Source organism: Schistocerca piceifrons, chromosome 7, assembly GCF_021461385.2.
Source record: "Schistocerca piceifrons isolate TAMUIC-IGC-003096 chromosome 7, iqSchPice1.1, whole genome shotgun sequence".
Taxonomy (NCBI): Eukaryota; Metazoa; Arthropoda; class Insecta; order Orthoptera; family Acrididae; genus Schistocerca; species Schistocerca piceifrons.
In genome coordinates this window covers 405,180,333-405,198,599 of record NC_060144.1, presented here as the reverse complement: position 1 = coordinate 405,198,599, position 18,267 = coordinate 405,180,333, and the positions used below count along the sequence as shown (strand labels likewise).

Sequence of the window (18,267 nt, the reverse complement as noted above, 5' to 3'; positions counted from 1 at the left end):
GTCAAGTTGTGCCACAAACTTCTCTTCTCCCCAATCCTATTCAATACCTCCTCATTAGTTACGTGGTCTACCCATCTAATCTTCAGCATTCTTCTGTAGCACCACATTTCGAAAGCTTCTATTCTCTTCTTGTCCAAACTAGTTATCGTCCATGTTTCACTTCCATACATGGCTACACTCCATACAAATACTTTCAGAAACGACTTCCTGACACTTAAATCTATACTCGATGCTAACAAATTTCTCTTCTTCAGAAACGATTTCCTTGCCATTGCCAGTATACATTTTATATCCTCTCTACTTTGACCATCATCAGTTATTTTACTCCCTAAATAGCAAAACTCCTTTACTACTTTAAGTGTCTCATTTCCTAATCTAATTCCCTCAGCATCACCCGATTTAATTTGACTACATTCCATTATCCTCGTTTTGCTTTTGTTGATGTTCATCCTATATCCTCCTTTCAAGACACTGTCCATTCCGTTCAACTGCCCTTCCAAGTCCTTTGCTGTCTCTGACAGAATTACAATGTCATCGGCGAGCCTCAAATTTTTATTTCTTCTCCATGGATTTTAATACCTACTCCGAACTTTTGTTTCCTTTATCGCTTGTTCAATATACAGATTGAATAGCATCGGGGATAGTCTACAACCCTGTCTCACTCCCTTCCCAACCACTGCTTCCCTTTCATACCCCTCGACTGTTATAACTGCCATCTGGTTTCTGTACAAATTGTAAACAGCCTTTTGCTCCCTGTATTTTACCCCTGCCACCTTCAGAATTTGAAAGAGAGTATTCCAGTTAACATTGTCAAAAGCTTTCTCTAAGTCTACAAATGCTAGAAACGTAGGTTTGCCTTTTCTTAATCTTTCTTCTAAGATAAGTCGTAAGGTTAGTATTGCCTCAAGTGTTCCAACATTTCTACGGAATCCAAACTGATCTTCCCTGAGGTCCGCTTCTACCAGTTTTTCCATTCGTCTGTAAAGAATTCGCGTTATTATTTTGCAGCTGTGACTTATTAAACTGATAGTTCGGTAATTTTCACATCTGTCAACACCTGCTTTCTTTGGGATTGAAATTATTATATTCTTCTTGAAGTCTGAGGGTATTTCGCCTGTCTCATACATATTGCTCACCAGATGGTAGAGTTTTGTCATGACTGGCTCTCCCAAGGCCATCAGTAGTTCTAATGGAATGTTGTCTACTCCCGGGGCCTTGTTTCGACTCAGGTCTTTCAGTGCTCTGTCAAACTCTTCACGCAGTATCTTATCTCCCATTTCGTCTTCATCTACATCCTATTCCATTTCCATAATATTGTCCTCAAGTACATTGCCCTTTTATAAACCCTCTATATACCTTTTATAAACCCTCTATATTCTTTGCTTAGAATTGCGTTGCCATCTGAGCTCTTGATATTCATACACGTGGTTCTCTTCTCTCCAAAGGTCTCTTTAATTTTCCTGTAGGCAGTATCTATCTTACCCCTAGTGAGACAAGCCTCTACATCCTTACATTTGTCCTCTAGCCATCCCTGCTTAGCCATTTTGCACTTCCTGTCGATCTCATTTTTGAGACGTTTGTATTCCTTTTTGCCTGCTTCATTTACTGCATTTTTATATTTTCTCCTTTCATCAATTAAATTCAATATTTCTTCTGTTACCCAAGGATTTCTATTAGCCCTTGTCTTTTTACCTACTTGATCGTCTGCTGCCTTCACTACTTCATCCCTCAGAGCTACCCATTCTTCTTCTACTGTATCTCTTTCCCCCATTCCTGTCAATTGTTCCCTTATGCTCTCCCTGAAACTTTCTACAACCTCTGGTTCTTTCAGTTTATCCAGGTCCCATCTCCTTAAATTCCCACCTTTTTGCAGTTTCTTCAGTTTCAATCTGCAGTTCATAACCAATAGATTGTGGTCAGAATCCACATCTGCCCCTGGAAATGTCTTACAATTTAAAACCTGGTTCCTAAATCTCTGTCTTACCATTATATAATCTATCTGATACCTTTTAGTATCTCCAGGATTCTTCCAGGTATATAACCTTCTTTTATGATTCTTGAACCAAGTGTTAGCTATGATTAAGTTATGCTCTGTGCAAAATTCTACAAGGCGGCTTCCTCTTTCATTTCTTCCCCCCAATCCATATTCACCTACTATGTTTCCTTCTCTCCCTTTTCCTACTGACGAATTGCAGTCACCCATGACTATTAAATTTTCATCTCCCTTCACTACCTGAATAATTTCTTTTATCTCGTCGTACATTTCATCTATTTCTTCATCATCTGCAGAGCTAGTTGGCATATAAACTTGTACTACTGTAGTAGGCATGGGCTTTGTGTCTATCTTGGCCACGATAATGCGTTCACTATGATGTTTGTAGTAGCTAACCCGCACTCCTATTTTTTTATTCATTATTAAACCTACTCCTGCGTTACCCCTATTTGATTTTGTATTTATAACCCTGTAATCACCAGACCAAAAGTCTTGTTCCTCCTGCCACTGAACTTCACTAATTCCCACTATAACTTTAACCTATCCATTTCCCTTTTTTAAATTTTCTAACCCACCTGTCCGATTAAGGGATCTGACATTCCACACTCCGATCCGTAGAACGCCAGTTTTCTTTCTCCTGATAACGACGTCCTCTAGAGTAGTCCCCGCCTGGAGATCCGAATGGGGGACTATTTTACCTCCGGAATATTTTACCCAAGAGGACGCCATCATCATTTAATCATACAGTAAAGCTGCATGTCCCCGGGAAAAAATACAGCTGTAGTTTCCCCTTGCTTTCAGCCGTTCGCAGTACCAGCACAGCAAGGCCGTTTTGGTTAATGTTACAAGGCCAGATCAGTCAATCATCCAGACTGTTGCCCCTGCAACTACTGAATAGGCTGCTGCCCCTCTTCAGGAACCACATGTTTGTCTGGCCTCTCAACAGATACCCCTCCGTTGTGGTTGCACCTACGGTACGGCCATCTGTATCGCTGAGGCACGCTAGCCTCCCCACCAACGGCAAGGTCCATGGTTCATGGGGGGGGATTCTAAAGGTAGCAGGGGTAAAATACAGCGAGCAAAAGTCTATTTACAATTTATACAGAAACCATGTGTCAGTTATAAGAGACACAGGGCATGAAAGGGAAGCACTGGTTGAGTAGGGAGTGAGAGAGGGTTGTAACCTATCCCTGATGTTATCAAATCTGTTAACTCAGCAACAAGTAAAGGAAAGGAAAGAAAAATGTTGAGTAGGAATTAAAATTACGGGAGAAGAAATAAAAACTTTATGAGGTTTATTGATGACATTGTAATTCTGACAGAGACAGCAAAAGACTTGGAAGAGCAGCTGCATGGAATGGACTGTGTCTTGAAAGGAGGACATAAGACGAACATCAGCAGAAGCAAAACAAGAATAATGGAATGCAGTTGAATTAAACCAGGTGATACTGAGGGAATTAAGATTAGGAAATGACACACTTAAAGTAGTGAACGAGTTTTGCTATTTGGGTAGCAAAATAACTCATGATGGTCAAAGTAGAGAGAATATAAAATGTAGACTGGCAATGGCAAGAAAAGCGTTTCTGGAGAAGAGAAATTTGTTAACAACGCGTTTAGGTTTAAATGTCATGCTCCATAAGAATGCTGACGCTTAGATGGGTAGATCATGTAACTAATCTGGAGGTTCTGAACAGAATTGGGAGAAGAGAGATTTATGGAACAACCTGACTAGAAGAAGGGATCAGTTGATAGGACACATTCTGTGGCATCAATGGATCACCAATTTAGTACAGGAGGGAGTCATGGAGGGTGAAAATTGTAGAGGGAGACCAAGAGATGAATGCAGTAAGCAGATTCACAAGGCTGTAGCTGCATTAGTTACTTGGAGATGAAGAGGCTTGCACACAATAGAGTACCATGGAGAGCTGCACCAAACCAGTCTTTGGACTGAAGATCACAATAAAAAATTAATTTAATTATACCGATCTATTACAATATTCAATTATTTGAAAATTCTGATCTATCAGTTAAAAAACAAAAGACCAAATAATCCATTTATTTTGACTATGCAGTGATGTGAAAAATGTATTTCTCATTACCAGATGTGCAATTTTGTTTTCATGGTAGTTGTCATACAAACATTTAAAACAGAACCTATATGCCTAGTGCACTATGCGCAAAATAATGCAGATGATGATTTCAATGAAAGAAGGGTTTTAAGTATAACGAAATTCAAACAAAATGAGAAATAGATACAATGAACACAATAATGTGTAAGAAGAAACAAGGTGATAAAACAAAAGAAATTAAATCAAATTTAATACATAAAATTAATTTATAAAACATGAACCAAGATTTCATGTGGAAAAAGAATGACAGGAAAAAAATGAGAGCAAATGAAGAAGTTGATATTATGATTAAAATGATGTGTCAAAGGAATGGAAATATAAAAATATATTTAAATCAATTAATTGAATAAAATGATGATTGCAGTCATTTTGATAAGGTTTCAAAAATAAAAATAAAATTTACTGCACCTGGCAAAATTTAGAACCACAACCTCCTGCACATGATGCTACTATCCTGACCATTACACCATGCAACCACACTACTTGCTCCACCTTTTTAATGCTACTGAATGTCACACAAAATTCCAAATTTTTTTGTGTCAATTGTCCGCAAACGAGGGCCCACCAGAGTGAATGGCTGGAGTGTGGGATACCTGGGATCTTAACCTGCATAACACCTTAGTTGGTTTCAAAAAGTTGATACCACCGCTATAGACCTCTCCTTGTAAGAGCACTAATAAGTACCACTGGCATATGGATCAGTTCTGCATGCAGACAGATAAGAAACTTGTTTCATGTACTTGTGCATTCTCATCGTAAGTGTTTGTCTGGAAGATACTACTGCTAACTTCCTCATGTCTCAAGCATTCTCAATACTGTTTTTGATACTATGTTTGTATTTATTTGTAATCCCTATTTTATTTTCTATTTGTTGTTTCACATATTTGTAGCAATTTTTAATTTATTCTGAATACTCACATTTTCATGTGATTAATAATACAAAGTAAGAGATGTATCTATTAGAAACTCAAGATCCAGTATTTGCCAATTAACATTTCAGTATCATAATAAATAGAGAATTCAAATAAAAGGTAAAGAAATTTGTCCAGTGAGAACTAAACAAGTAACTTCATGATGACAACTATGGATGACTCTGTTAAGTCACTTGAAATTTTTCATACTTAAACAGCTCACACAAATTTTCAAAGTCAATTTTCTCAAGTGCCTCTGAGAAGTGAATCATACTACTTGCAGAAATTTATCTCTGGGCCCTAAATTTTAAATCTTATAAATGTGAAGAAAATCTAGGAGGGTCCTCTGTAAAATATTTTCTTTTGGTTAATAATGCCAATGTGTGATCTGCTTACTATTTACAAAAATATTTTAAAATTATGATATAAATATTTTGAGAAAATAATTTGCATTTAAAGCAGCATCTGCACCTATTGGTATGCATGTTTTACTTTTACATATATGCATTTGATAATGGCTGTGTGTGTTCTGAAACCTGTTACTCTCTTAACAGATGGAAAATAAAGGTACCCGTTTGAAAAACAGCTTTTCAGTAAATAGAAATTTCATCTTTTTTATGTTTTCCACCATTTCTTAGTTGCTTTCTACATTCTTGGAGACATCTGTCTTTGCAACTAAATGAAAGACCATTTGTATTGTGCCATACACATTTCACTTCTTTTTACACATGAAGCATCTTCAGTGGTCTGTAATGCATGTCATTTTATGAGTAAATAATTCACGCTAAGGTTAAGTTTTTATTTAATCTGGATATGTTCTACATCTCAGCTTGTTATTGTTTTAGTGGCTAACATAATCACAAAGTTGTTATTTACACTGATTTGTTCATTACTATCTTGTTAACCACAGGGAACTTCGTACATGAATGTTTTCATGTAATGTTAGGAGTTTTCTGGTGTAACTGTTCACTCCAGTTATTTTCATATCCTGCTCTACGTTAGAAGGTTCATGCCCATGCTTTATGAGGTATTCAGTAAAGGGAGGAAAGACTATTTCCATACTTCCAGCTTCTTATGTATTTTTTTTTCTAGTTTTGAAATTTCTGCCTGTCATTCCTACATAACTGTTTGCAACCTTGACATTCTAACTGGTATATACTAGCTCCTTGGTATCTGTCTCGTTTTTCCATTGATATTTGTAACTGTGACTGAAGTGTGTTTCTTGTTCTGTATGTGATGGGTAATCCCTGTTCTTCAGTATATTTACTATTATCTGTGTTGATTTGTGTTTACACATTAAAGTGTACCATTTCTTTTTGTCAGTCATGTCACAAGTGCTTCTTTTCCATTTGTTCATGTCTATGTAGTGTCTCTGTTGTTTATAGCATTTTGTGGTGCTTGCTTGTGTCCTCTGCTTAGTTTCTTTTTTCTTTAGATCTGTTTTATTTCATGACTAAGTAATTTGTGTTATGTGTGTGTTATATCCGTTGTTTTCAGCTGTGAGTTGTACTGTTTCTAATCCTTTTATATATTTCACTGGTGAGTTGGATTTTATTCACGTTGCATATCTTGGAGAGCTACTAGACTGTGATTCTGTAGGTGGTTTGATGTGGTATGTATTGTCTCTGTTGTTGTTGGCTTTCTTTACACGTCAAATGTGGGCTTACTGCTGTCTCTCTTTATTGTTGTATTCAAGAAATGTATTTGTTTTTGTGCTTCTTATCCCACGGTGAACTGGATATTTTTATACATACAATTTATATCTGCATGCTCCATGTATCACACTAAGTATATCATGAACAAATCTGTACCAGTAAACAATTTTGTATTCTTTCTTTGTTATTATTATATCAAAGATTGCATTTTGTATGTAGCTGATGAATATGTTTGCCAATGATCGTGATTTTGGGGATCCCATTGTAAGGCCATCTTTTTTGTAAGTCATATTCCTTTTCAAATTGGAATTAATTCTGACCTGAGATTACTTTGAGGGTTACAGTTATTTCTCTAGTACTATCTCCAGGTAGTTTTTTGAATGTCAGTAGGTTCTCTCTGTAGTTCATAGTGTAGTGTTATGATTTTGCTTGTGTGTTTTTCCACATAGTATGATGATGCAGTCAAGAAATTTATTACAGGTCTCACTGGACTGTTTCGTTTGTGAATTTTGGGCTGGCTTCCGAGTGTTGGTGCTTTTGCCTGATGCACTGTTTCTGTTCGTTCATGAACTTATGTTAGATTTCCCTGAGGTTGTTTTTTCCGTGTGTCTGGAAATGTGCTGTTATATCAGATTTCAGTCTTGTGATGTCAGACAAGATGAATTCCTGGATTTTTTTTCTAAATATTGTTCTTTATTGATCAGTAGAGTGCTGTTCCTTTTATCAGCTCTAGTGACTATGAGGCTATTGGAGTGCAGTTTTTCTTTTGATTTCTTGGTGGTATTGTTTTCTAATTATAAGTTTCTGTTGCACTCTTTTCTTTGATGTAGTTTGTTTTGTTCTTCACATTTCCTATGTAGTAATAGCCTCTCTTGGTGCTGAAGTGGTGTTTTAGCCCTTTTTCTAACATCTGTGTTTCTTCCTGCATTAATTCTGCATCTGTCAGGTTTGTTAGTTTTGGGTGGTTTGTATGGTGGTGGTGTGTGCGTGTGCGTGTGTGTGTGTGTGTGTGTGTGTGTGTGTGTGTGTGTGTGTGTGTGTGTGTGTGTGTGTGTGTGTTTTGTACTTTGTTGTGTATATATTTCAGATTGTGATTACTAGCGAGTGTTTTAGTATTTCGTATATGTTTGTTATGTGTGTGTTTCGGTGTTCTTGCTATGATGTGTTCAGTTTTCTGTGTTAAGCTAATCACCACTGTTGGACAGTGGCTTCATCCTATGGTGCAACAGAATCTCCATTGAAATATTAATGCCCTGAACAATTTTACAGTGCATAAAGATTTTAAATTTAAAATCATCCTTTCTCCTCTGTATGTGACATAACTCTTTAGTAATATATATTAACCTCCCTGCAAACATCTACAGTCATATTTGGAACTGGTGGTCAGTTCTCACGTGGTTGGCTCAACCCATATGCAAAATCTGGTTTTGCACCCGCCAAAGACCACGTTCCAGATGCTGAGTTTGTTGGTGAGTGTTAGAGAAGTAGAGAAGGGAGTGGGGGCATGAGGTTTCTCCCATTCTGAGCACTGGAGCAGTGGTCTGGCGTGTATCCACAAGGAGACTCCACTTCCCCTCCTGATGTTGAATCTCGCCAAAGCATGGTTCCTCCTCCTCCCCAGTCTTTCTGCCAATGTGACACATAAATAGCAGATTTTGAATCTAATTCATATCTGCACTATTTGGTAACTTACGATACCTGTTGTGTCATTCATCACTATGAGTAATTACATGTCTGGAAGTGCATTAACAATAAGAGTCTAGTTAGCAATGACAAGCAGCAGTTTTCTTTTGTTTGTTACAGTTAAGTTACCAATACTGTGACCAGCTCTTACTCTTAGTCATGTGGGAAGATTCAGTATGCAGCTGTGAGGTTGAAGATGTGATTTCTCAAATGTGCTGTGTCTACAACAAAGCTTCTGTTGTCATTCACAACTAAGGCTGTGTTTCTTACTGAAAACAATATGAAATCAATGTGAGTGATATTACAGTGCAGAGGTTAAGGGAAACTAATTTGTTTTCCCTGTCACTTGAAGATAAGCTCTGTATCAAGGATTTAAGAAGACTGATACCAGAACTCCAGACAGTCAAGAAAATTAAAAATAAAAGCGAAGAAATTTTCAGACCAGACATTTACGAGAAAATAGACTGGATATGCAGTTGTGATATCACGAACAAAATGTACTGTTATCTGTGTTTGTTCTTTGCAAAATTAAATGGTGGGTGTGAAACAATTTGGATGCTAAGAGGTATGGGCGCTGCCTGAAATTTATCACAGAAGATAAAAAACATTAGCAATTCAGATCATAATTATATGACTACACAGTCAGAGCACAATATTTTAGGGAAACGAGATATTAGGCAACAACTGGATAGTGCTTATAGGCAGTCAATTGGAAGACACAATGATCAGTTTTGCGAATATCATTACATACTCTATAAAACTGTGTATTGTATTATAGTTTGTGGTGTTTCTGAACTCACACTTTGTGGATATTACGAATACGGTGGTTCATCAAATACAGGAATTTTCTGTGGTCTTCTAGATTCAACTGCTGGAGTTAATGCTACACTTAGAAATCATCTTTCAAAAGTTTCTGTTTTCAAAGGCACACGTAAACAAATTCAATATGATTTCCTTTCCTGTACACTGGAGGTTTGCCATAATTGAGTAAGAAAGAAAATTGCTGCCACTAATTTTGCATCAGTTATCGCAAATAAGGCAATGATTGCAACCATTTCACAGTTTTTTATAGTCATCAGAATTGTTTTTTCTGAGGGTAAACCTGTAGAAACATTTTAAAGTTTCCTCACTTCTCATGAACGTGATTCGAAAATGTTAGCAGAACTGCTTAAAGAATCTTTCCTGGATATTGTGGATAATCCAAGTAAAGTTATTTCTCAGAGCTACAAAGCACAGCTGTAATTAGTGTTCATCATTCAGGTGTACAGACTCTTCTGAATGAACATTTTAAACATGCCTATTTTGTTCATAGTAGTGCCTGTAAGTTGAATTTAACCTACAAGTAAGTCAGAATATGGGCATTAATATTTTTTTGCTGGCCTTAATCCTTTCACAGCTGTTAGGGCCAAGTACCCAGCCTGCCCGAACAGCTGAAGGGGACGAACGTATTGTGTGCCTCGCCACAGAGTGGCTGACAGCCATACAATGCTGAAGACTGTGTCCACAATCAGCTAATCACATGTTCCAGTATGCGTACAACCACTCTTCAATAACATTCTTTATAACATCAGTGTCACACTGCACAGTCCAAGTAGTTGCAGTTTTTGATAACCATGAAACGGAATTTCAAAACTAATCCAAGCTTTTTATTATACGTTCAACCTGGGCTACAAAAAAGTTGGTTTAGAAAAATGGTAAGAGCTTTTCCATTTGTGATTGGAAAATTCTGTAACTTGAGGTTTGCACTAGCAATATAAATGTCTGGAACCTATTAAAATCTCATTAATATCAGACCAATACATTTCAAGATTTAACATTTTAAGTGAATAGTTCCTAGGGACGATGCCTTAAACTCAACTATCTTCTATTCTGGGCAGCGGCGAGTGTTGTTGAGAAACTGCAAGTATTTTGCTACACTGTTTGCCTTTTGAAACATTGAAGACACCATTCCTGTAGGATAATTTGTGCCTTTTCACAATATAAATTTTGTATCATGTGTACTTCCAGACAGGAAATCAAATTACAATTACTTGTCCTTGTGTGTCATTTTCTGTTCCATGCAGCTGAGTGTGTTGATGAGAAACTGCCAGAATTTTGGTGCACTGCTAGCATTTTATAAGATCTGATATTTCAGTTCACTAGGATAACTCATGCCCTTCAGAGTACATATGCTGGCGTCATCTGCCTTGTGTTTGTTAGGAAATCAAACTGTATGTATTTGTTCAATTGGTAAGTAGAAAGGAATCAGGAGCAGATGAAAGCTGTAATGCTTTCTTACATTACAAAAAAAAGTAGTTAACAACGGTATTAGCAGGAATGTTGAAATGCAGATAACAGCACGTCGTCATTCTACTGTGCATGTCTACCTGTTCCTGTGCCCAATCGTCATGCCTTCCTGCCTGCCAAACGTAAGTAAATACCCTTAGCCATCTGGCCATTCTATCTGCCAGGCGTACATGTACACCTGTCCATCTCGGAACTCCATCTGCTGAGCAAACATATATGCACATAGCCGCGAAAGGTTTAACGAGATTCTTAGTTTTTTTTTCCATAGTTCTTCATAGAGAGTAGTGGTACTAACTGACATGGTGAACAGGAATGTCCCTTATGTTTCCAACATGAGATGGAATTTTAAACCAAGAACTGTACAAGTTGTGTATGAAAAGCGAGAGTAACTTGTAGAATGCCTTGAGCAAGCTGAGCTTATGTCTTGACAAAGCAACCCAGAATTTCAATTTTGGTTGTATGTATTTAATCACACTGTGCCACATGTTGACTCACTGACTGTACAACAAGGGATCCATGTCCAAGATATCACTGACATGATTCTCATGTGCAGAGAGCTGCTGCAACCTGAGAAGACACAAAGATAGGGAAACAAATTCCAAAAACTGTTGTTGCCAAAGAAGCTGCGAGACAAAAATTATTGTCCAGATTGCTGAATGCTTTGACTTTACAGAGTATCTCGTTGCTGCAAATCTGCAAATTATTTAATTCTGAAAGTTTGTTTTGTATGCAAGTCAATTTCCCCAGATGCTGCTGCTGCTGCTGCAGAGGTCTTGCAAAATATATACCTTCTTTGAACTCAATAAGCTGAGAACAGAGCTTCAGGTATTATACGTGAGGAATGAGCTTAGAACTCTCACAAATGCTGTTCCCCTTCTGCAATTGCCATTTGAAAATAACTTGTAGAAGCCTTTTAGTAAAAAAATGAAACTGTTGAAGTGACTGTTACTGTACCAGTGACATCATGTGAGATGAAGCCATCTTTCTCTACCCTGAAGAGGATAACACTGTTAAGAGTGGCTATTAACAATAGCAGCACTCTCCATTGGGAATGACTTTGTACACAGCACCATAGACTTCAATAAATGCTTTACTGACAAGAGTCTCTGCTCTTAATGAGTGGAAAATGGGTTTATCAAACAAATATTCATTGTAATGTATTTCTGTAAAGCACTTATTTTTCAGCAAATGATTTCATTCTTTGTGCTACCAGTATACAATGCGTACACCACAACACAAATGTAAGACGTATGGAAAACACACTACAGTTGACAACACTATAAACAGTGAACACTCACAATCAACACACAGTGAGCCATGGAAGTCAAATGTTCAATCAAAATATGTTTGATGAAGGCCAAAAATCAGACATCGTGGTGTACACAGGTTATTAAGTACAATTTCTGGATGACGTTACATGGATTAACAACATCAAAAATCATAAGTAGAACCAGAAAATGATGTAACCTCGCAAAATGTCTACTGCAAATCGTTGTTTCTCACCTAAGAACAGGAGAGAAACAAAAAAACCTTTAATGTAGTAGCATATATGTAATTATTATATGATTACACACATAAAACAAACATTTATTACAGGCAACTGAAGAAGCTTCATAAATAAAAAGAAGTGAAACCCATATGTTACAAAACAAATTGCCGTTTATTTGAAACTTCTTGGCAGATTAAAGCTGTGTGCCAGACCAGGACCTGAACCCAGGACTCTGACTTTCATGGGCAAGTGCTTTTCCAATTGAACTACCCTAGCACAACTCCCAACCTGTCCCTACAGCTTTACTTCTGCCAGAACCTCATCTCCTACCTTCCAAGCTTCACAGAAGTTCTCCTGTGAGACTTGCAGATCTAACACTCTTGGAAGAAAGGAAGTTAGGTAGGTGGGAGATGAGGTTCTGGCAAAAGTAAAGCTCTGAGGGCAGGTTGTGAGCCATGCTTGGGTGGCACAGTCAGTAGAGTACTTGCCTGCTAAAAGTGAAGACCCAGGCCCGAGTCCTAGTCCAGCACAGTTTTAATCTGCCAGGACATTTTAAGCACACACTCTGCAGTAGAGTGAAAAATTTCTGCTGATCCTACATTGCCAAGATTAAAAAATTACAGTACCTGTGTCTATAAGTGGAATTTGAGCATCTAAATTAATGTGCGTTTTTTTGGAAGTCTGCATTAGTCAATTAAATACTGATGCTAAACATGAAATGCTACGACTTGCTTGTTGCAACAAAATATGTGCATATCATAACATACATGTAGTACCTGTCTGAGAAGAAAGTGTTGTCTTAACATCTTGGTAACCAGACACAGTTGAACTCGATTGTCTTCCAGGAAATGAAGACTCACTATAGGTCTCAGGATTATTACTAGAACATAAGAGGTTTTGCATGGATAAGTATTGAGAGCATGACACAATTTGAAACAAAGAAACTGGCTGAAATTATTAGGAGACTGGAATTGCAATCGCTGTCTATAAAAACTGGTTGTCTGGACACAAAAAATTACAATAAGAAGGCCTATGTAATTATTTTCATACAGCTCAGTCTTTCTGTACTTTAAAACTGCTAGATATCCAAGAACTGTACAAGTAGGGAAATAAAATCTAAATTAAGGGTGATACCATTCAGCTGATCCTCATCATCACTGTAAGCAAATATTGTGGCTTACCACTCTTTTTGTAAGATTTTAAAATGCCACTGTGCATTACTATTTTCCCCCCTAGTGTGCTTATTACTTTGTCTATAAGACAATAATCTTCTACATCTTGTGGTAACATTTGTTAACTGTGTTAAGTAAGTATTTTACGAGTAACTGATGGTACTCCTCTAGTCTTTAATAGTACAGATGAACATGTGATTTTGTAGCAATGATCACATAAAAACTTGTTGAAGAGGCATAGAAGCCGTAATATTACTTGGTACTGCAAGAGAAAAGTCTCAAGCCTAAACTCTAGTTTGTGGGTAAAAAATTTGAAGGAACTTTCTCCCACTTTAGGATTAAAAGAGACCATTAACCAAAAAGCAGAAGTGTTGAGTTGTTGACAGGCACACACAAAAGAAAGAAACCTTGCTAGCTTTCACAGTTATAAAAACACACACCACGCGCGCGCGCGCTCGCGGGTGTGGTGTGTGTGTGTGTGTGTGTGTGTGTGTGTGTGTGTGTGTGTGTGTGTGTGTGTGTGTGCGCGCGCGCGCGCGCGCTCACATGGATGTATGTGTGGGTGTGGGCACATGCGCATCCCTACATGATGCCAGCAAGACTAACAGTATCAATACCAATCCTATTTTTTGGCAGGTGTACTAGTTGTTGTGCGGGTAGTGCCATGTGGGGTGGTTAGAGGGAGAGGGAAGCAGGAGACATGGAGAGGGTGTGGTCCTAGCGGCTCGGAGAGAGACGGCTGGTTTTCTGGCTAGGAATGCAGGAGGAAGGAGTGGCATGCATTTGGACTGGCTTGATTGTAGTAGGACAGTGAGAAGTAGCACTTGCTGAATGTGACGTGGAGACATGAACTGGAAGGGAGTGACAAGATGGAGGAAGGGGAAACTATTGGGTGGAGGTCGCAAGGACAGTGGTTTACCTGAGATTGCAGGCCATGATGATTATGGGAGCAGAGGATGTCTTGTCAGGGTAGCTCCCATCCAAGTAGTTCAGAGAAGCTGGGGGAGAAGGGAAGCATTCAGATGGCTAAGGTTGTGAAGCAGCTATGGAAATTGAGCACATTGTGCTCTGCTCCATGTTTTGCCTCCGGATGGTAAACTTTGTACTTGACAACAGTCTGGTAGTGCCCGTTCATCCTGATGGACAGCTGGTTGGTAATCATACCAACATAAAAGGCTGTGCAGTGTTTTCAGCAGAATTGGTATATTACATGGGCTACTTTCACAGGTAGCCTGGCTTCTGATGGGGTACGGTTAGCCCGTGATAGGGCTGCAGTACAAGGTGCTAGGTGTGTGGATTGAGTAGGTCTTGAACCTAGATCTGCCACAGGGATATGACTACTGTGGTAAGGGATTGGGAGTGGGAGTGGCATAGGGATCGACTAGAATAATGTATAGATTTGGAGGGCGATGGAACACTATTTTAGGAGGATCTGGAAGGATCTTGTGTAGGATGTCCCTCATTTCTGGGCAGGGCGAGATATAATCAATGCCCTTGCAAAGGATATGGTTCAGTTTTTCTAGTCCGTGGTGATCCTGGGTGATAATGGGAGTGCACCTTTGTAGCTGATTCTTGGAGGTGGTGGGAAGATAGGGGATTTGTGAGAATATGGCACAGAAAATCTGCTTTTGGACTAAGTTTGGGAGGATATTGCCTGTCCGCAAAGACCTTTTTGAGGGATTTTTTGTGTGGAAGGGACAGCAGCTCTTCGAAATGCAGGTAGTGTTGGTGTTTAGTGGGTTTAATGTGTACAGATGTGTGGATGGAGCCATCAGAGAGGTGGAAGTCACCGTCCACAAAGGTGGCGCTTTGGGTAGAGGATGACCAGGTGAAGTGCATGAGAGAAAAGATGTTCGGATTGCGAAGGATGTGGATAGGATATCTTAGCCCTGAGTCCAGATCATAAAAATATCGTCAGTGAACCTGAACCAGATTAGCGGTTGGGAGTTTTAGGAGGCTAGGAAGGTTTCTTCTAGATGGCTTAAACAGGCTGGCATACACAGTTGCCATGTAGGTGCTAATGGCTGTGCTGCAGATTTGTTTGTAAACCTACCCTTCAAAGGAAAAGTAATTGTGGGTCAGTGCAGAGCTAGTATGAAGTATCTGTAATGAGGTGGTGGGTTTGTGTTGTGAGGAAGCAAGTTCAGATTTATCTACTTCCTACCTTGTTTTGCCATCTGCCTTTTTAAATTCATTTGTGCCTATTTACCATTAGCATACATGAGTATAATTTGCATAAAAGAGAAAGACTGGCACTCAACTTTAAGAAATATAGCACCTGATCTAATTTGTGCTTAGTTTTGTGTAAGTAATCAATGTTCTAAATTATTTTGACTATTCCTAGCTAATGTATTTTGTTATTGGGTGAAATCAGTAATTGTTTCAGAACTTAAGTTCTATTGTTGACTTATAAACAAATATAAATTCTGTACTAATTATAAATATTTGGAAGAACCACCACTAAGTTTCTTTAAGTACTTATTTGGCTCCATTCGATTCGAAAACATATTAGCAAAGCCAACCCTTAATTAATTCCAAAATAATTACCAGATTTGTCAAAAGCATTGTCTGCATAACTATATCATTTAATTTCATTATATAAATATATAATTCGGCCTCACCATTGTGGTTGAAGAAACTGTTAGAAAGAAGGCATTTTTCAATGTATTCTGTTAATTGAATGAGTTATGTTTTAATTTTAATTTCTGTAACTTAAACATTGAACAATGTATAGTTTCAGTACCTATTATTGTGAGGATATATAAAGGCCCAAATTTTGGTCCCAAGTCAGTCAATCCACGGCCAATTTTCAGACGAGAAACCTGTATTGGTTAGATCAACAACAATTCATGAACTTAACCGTGAAATAAATGTTACACCAATAGGCCATGTGTTAAAACAATGACAGCATCTGTTCCATTTATTTGAAAGAACGTGAACTGTGTGGTTAGGTATTTACTGTTCATACATATTCAACAGTAAACTATTGAAGCAGTATGCTGATGTTTGCCTGAAAACTATTAATGAGGCTTATCAAATTGTAACCAACTATTAATGAGGCTTATCAAATTGTAACCAATAGTGAACTGGCCATATGAACTGTGTAATATTGGGAGGGGGAGGGGGGGGGGGGGTGAACAGTGGAAGTAAGGAACTGTGAAACGCAGATGTGCAACTTAGGTTACATCATTTACAGCAGTCAATATTGAACTTCCACCCCCCCATTAACAAGGCAGTACGTCGACACCGAGGACTATCAACGAAGCAATAAAGCAGGCAAACATCACAGTGTCTGTACGGTGTTGGAAGATTTAGTGTTTGATAGTGATGAGGCCATGGGCGTGAAGGATGCTGGTATACAAGTATATGGAGACGGCATCAACAATGACGAACAGGGATCCAGGAGGCAAAGGCGTAGAGATGGTGGTAAGTTGATAAAGGCAGTAGTTAGTAACCTTGATGTGGGAAGCTAGGTTTTGGGTAACTGACTGGAGGTGTTGGTCAATTAGTGCAGAAATTCTTTCAGTGGGTGCACAACAGACAGCTCTAATGGGGCACCCAGGACTGTTGGGTTTGTGGATTTTGGGGAGTATGCGGAAGACGGATATGTTGAACGTTATTGGGGTGAGAAAAGACATGGACTCTGTTGAGAGCTTCTGGGAAGGGCTTATGGGTTTTAGTAGGGATTGGAGGCTATGTTGGGCTTCTGGGTTGGGATCATTCTGGCAGAGCTTGTGGGTGGAGGAGTCGGGCAGCTGGCAGAGCCCTTCCATCAGTTTGTCACTGTGACTCATCAAGACAGAAGTGGAGCCTTTGTCTACAGGGAGGATGACTAGGTCTGGATCTGTTTTCATGTTGTGTGTGTCTGTTGAAAGGGTAGTATTCTTAAGAAAGGATCTGGGGGAGGATCGCGAAGCCTAGAGGGAGGTAAGGAATTCCTGGAAGTTGATTAGGCAGTGGTTAGGTGGGATGGGAGAAAGGTCACAGTTAGATGGTGGTATGAACTGGGTAAGGCAAGGTTCAATGCTGGGATTAGGTTGGCTCCAGTTGGAGTGATTGGCGGCAAAGAAGTATTTCCATAGGGATTATGAGAAGGGCAGTAGGTCTTTGACAAGTCCAATGTAGCAAAATTTTGGGGATAGGTCTACAGGTTAGACCTTCGGATAGGGCTGAAACTTCTGTGGGGCTGAGGTTTTTAGTAGAGAGGTTAACTACAGTGTCTTGGGTTTGCTTGGGTTCTGGGTCTCGTGGGGTGTTTTGGATGATGTGGTAATTTGAACAGGACTGGGTCTGGATGCTATGAGAGATTGACAAGGGAGTTCACTGATGGAGTCAACAGCTTGGACAGTTTATCCAGGTTGTGTCTGAATTGCTCCTCCAAGTGTTTTGAGTGCAAATGTTTCTACCTCGGAGATCCTCTTCTCCACCACCAGCTTCTCAGAATCACGTAGGTGTGAGTTATCCTTGCAACACATCCTCCACTACTGTAATTATCCTGGCCTCAATCTCATGTAACCCACTGTCCTTGCACCTTCCACCCAACAGTTTCCCCCTTCTCTGTCCTGGCAGCCCTCTCCTGCTGCATTCAGCGTGTGCTGCTTCCCACCGGCCACTACTATCTTGCCAGACCTTCGATCCGCTAGCCACCCATCCTCAGACTCTCTCCCTCCACCCGATACTACTTCCACCACAATAGGACCACCTGCTGAAAAGCAACACTGACACTGTTAGTCCAACTGGCACCTTGTAGGGGCGTGTGTGTGTGTGTGTGTGTGTGTGTGTGTGTGTGTGTGTGTGTGTGTGTTTTATCTAGCTCATCAAATGATCACTCCAAACGCTGGCAAGTTTTATTTCTTTTGTATGTGCCTATTGACAACTCAATGCTTCTGCATTTTAGTGAGTGGTCTCCTTCAAGCCTCAGCTATATACATTCTACATGAACTTTCCTA

At 39.1% G+C, this 18,267-nt stretch overlaps 1 protein-coding gene across 2 annotated transcripts in view; it reads right to left on the bottom strand.

The window, feature by feature from the left end:
• Positions 1-18,267, bottom strand: part of LOC124804750 (ubinuclein-1) — a 353,676-nt gene that overhangs the window by 10,018 nt on the left and 325,391 nt on the right. For both annotated transcript variants that reach the window (XM_047265054.1, XM_047265055.1), the window contains one exon: positions 12,923-13,026. In XM_047265054.1, coding sequence (XP_047121010.1) covers positions 12,923-13,026 — 104 coding nt within the window. The remainder of the gene's footprint in view (positions 1-12,922; positions 13,027-18,267) is intronic.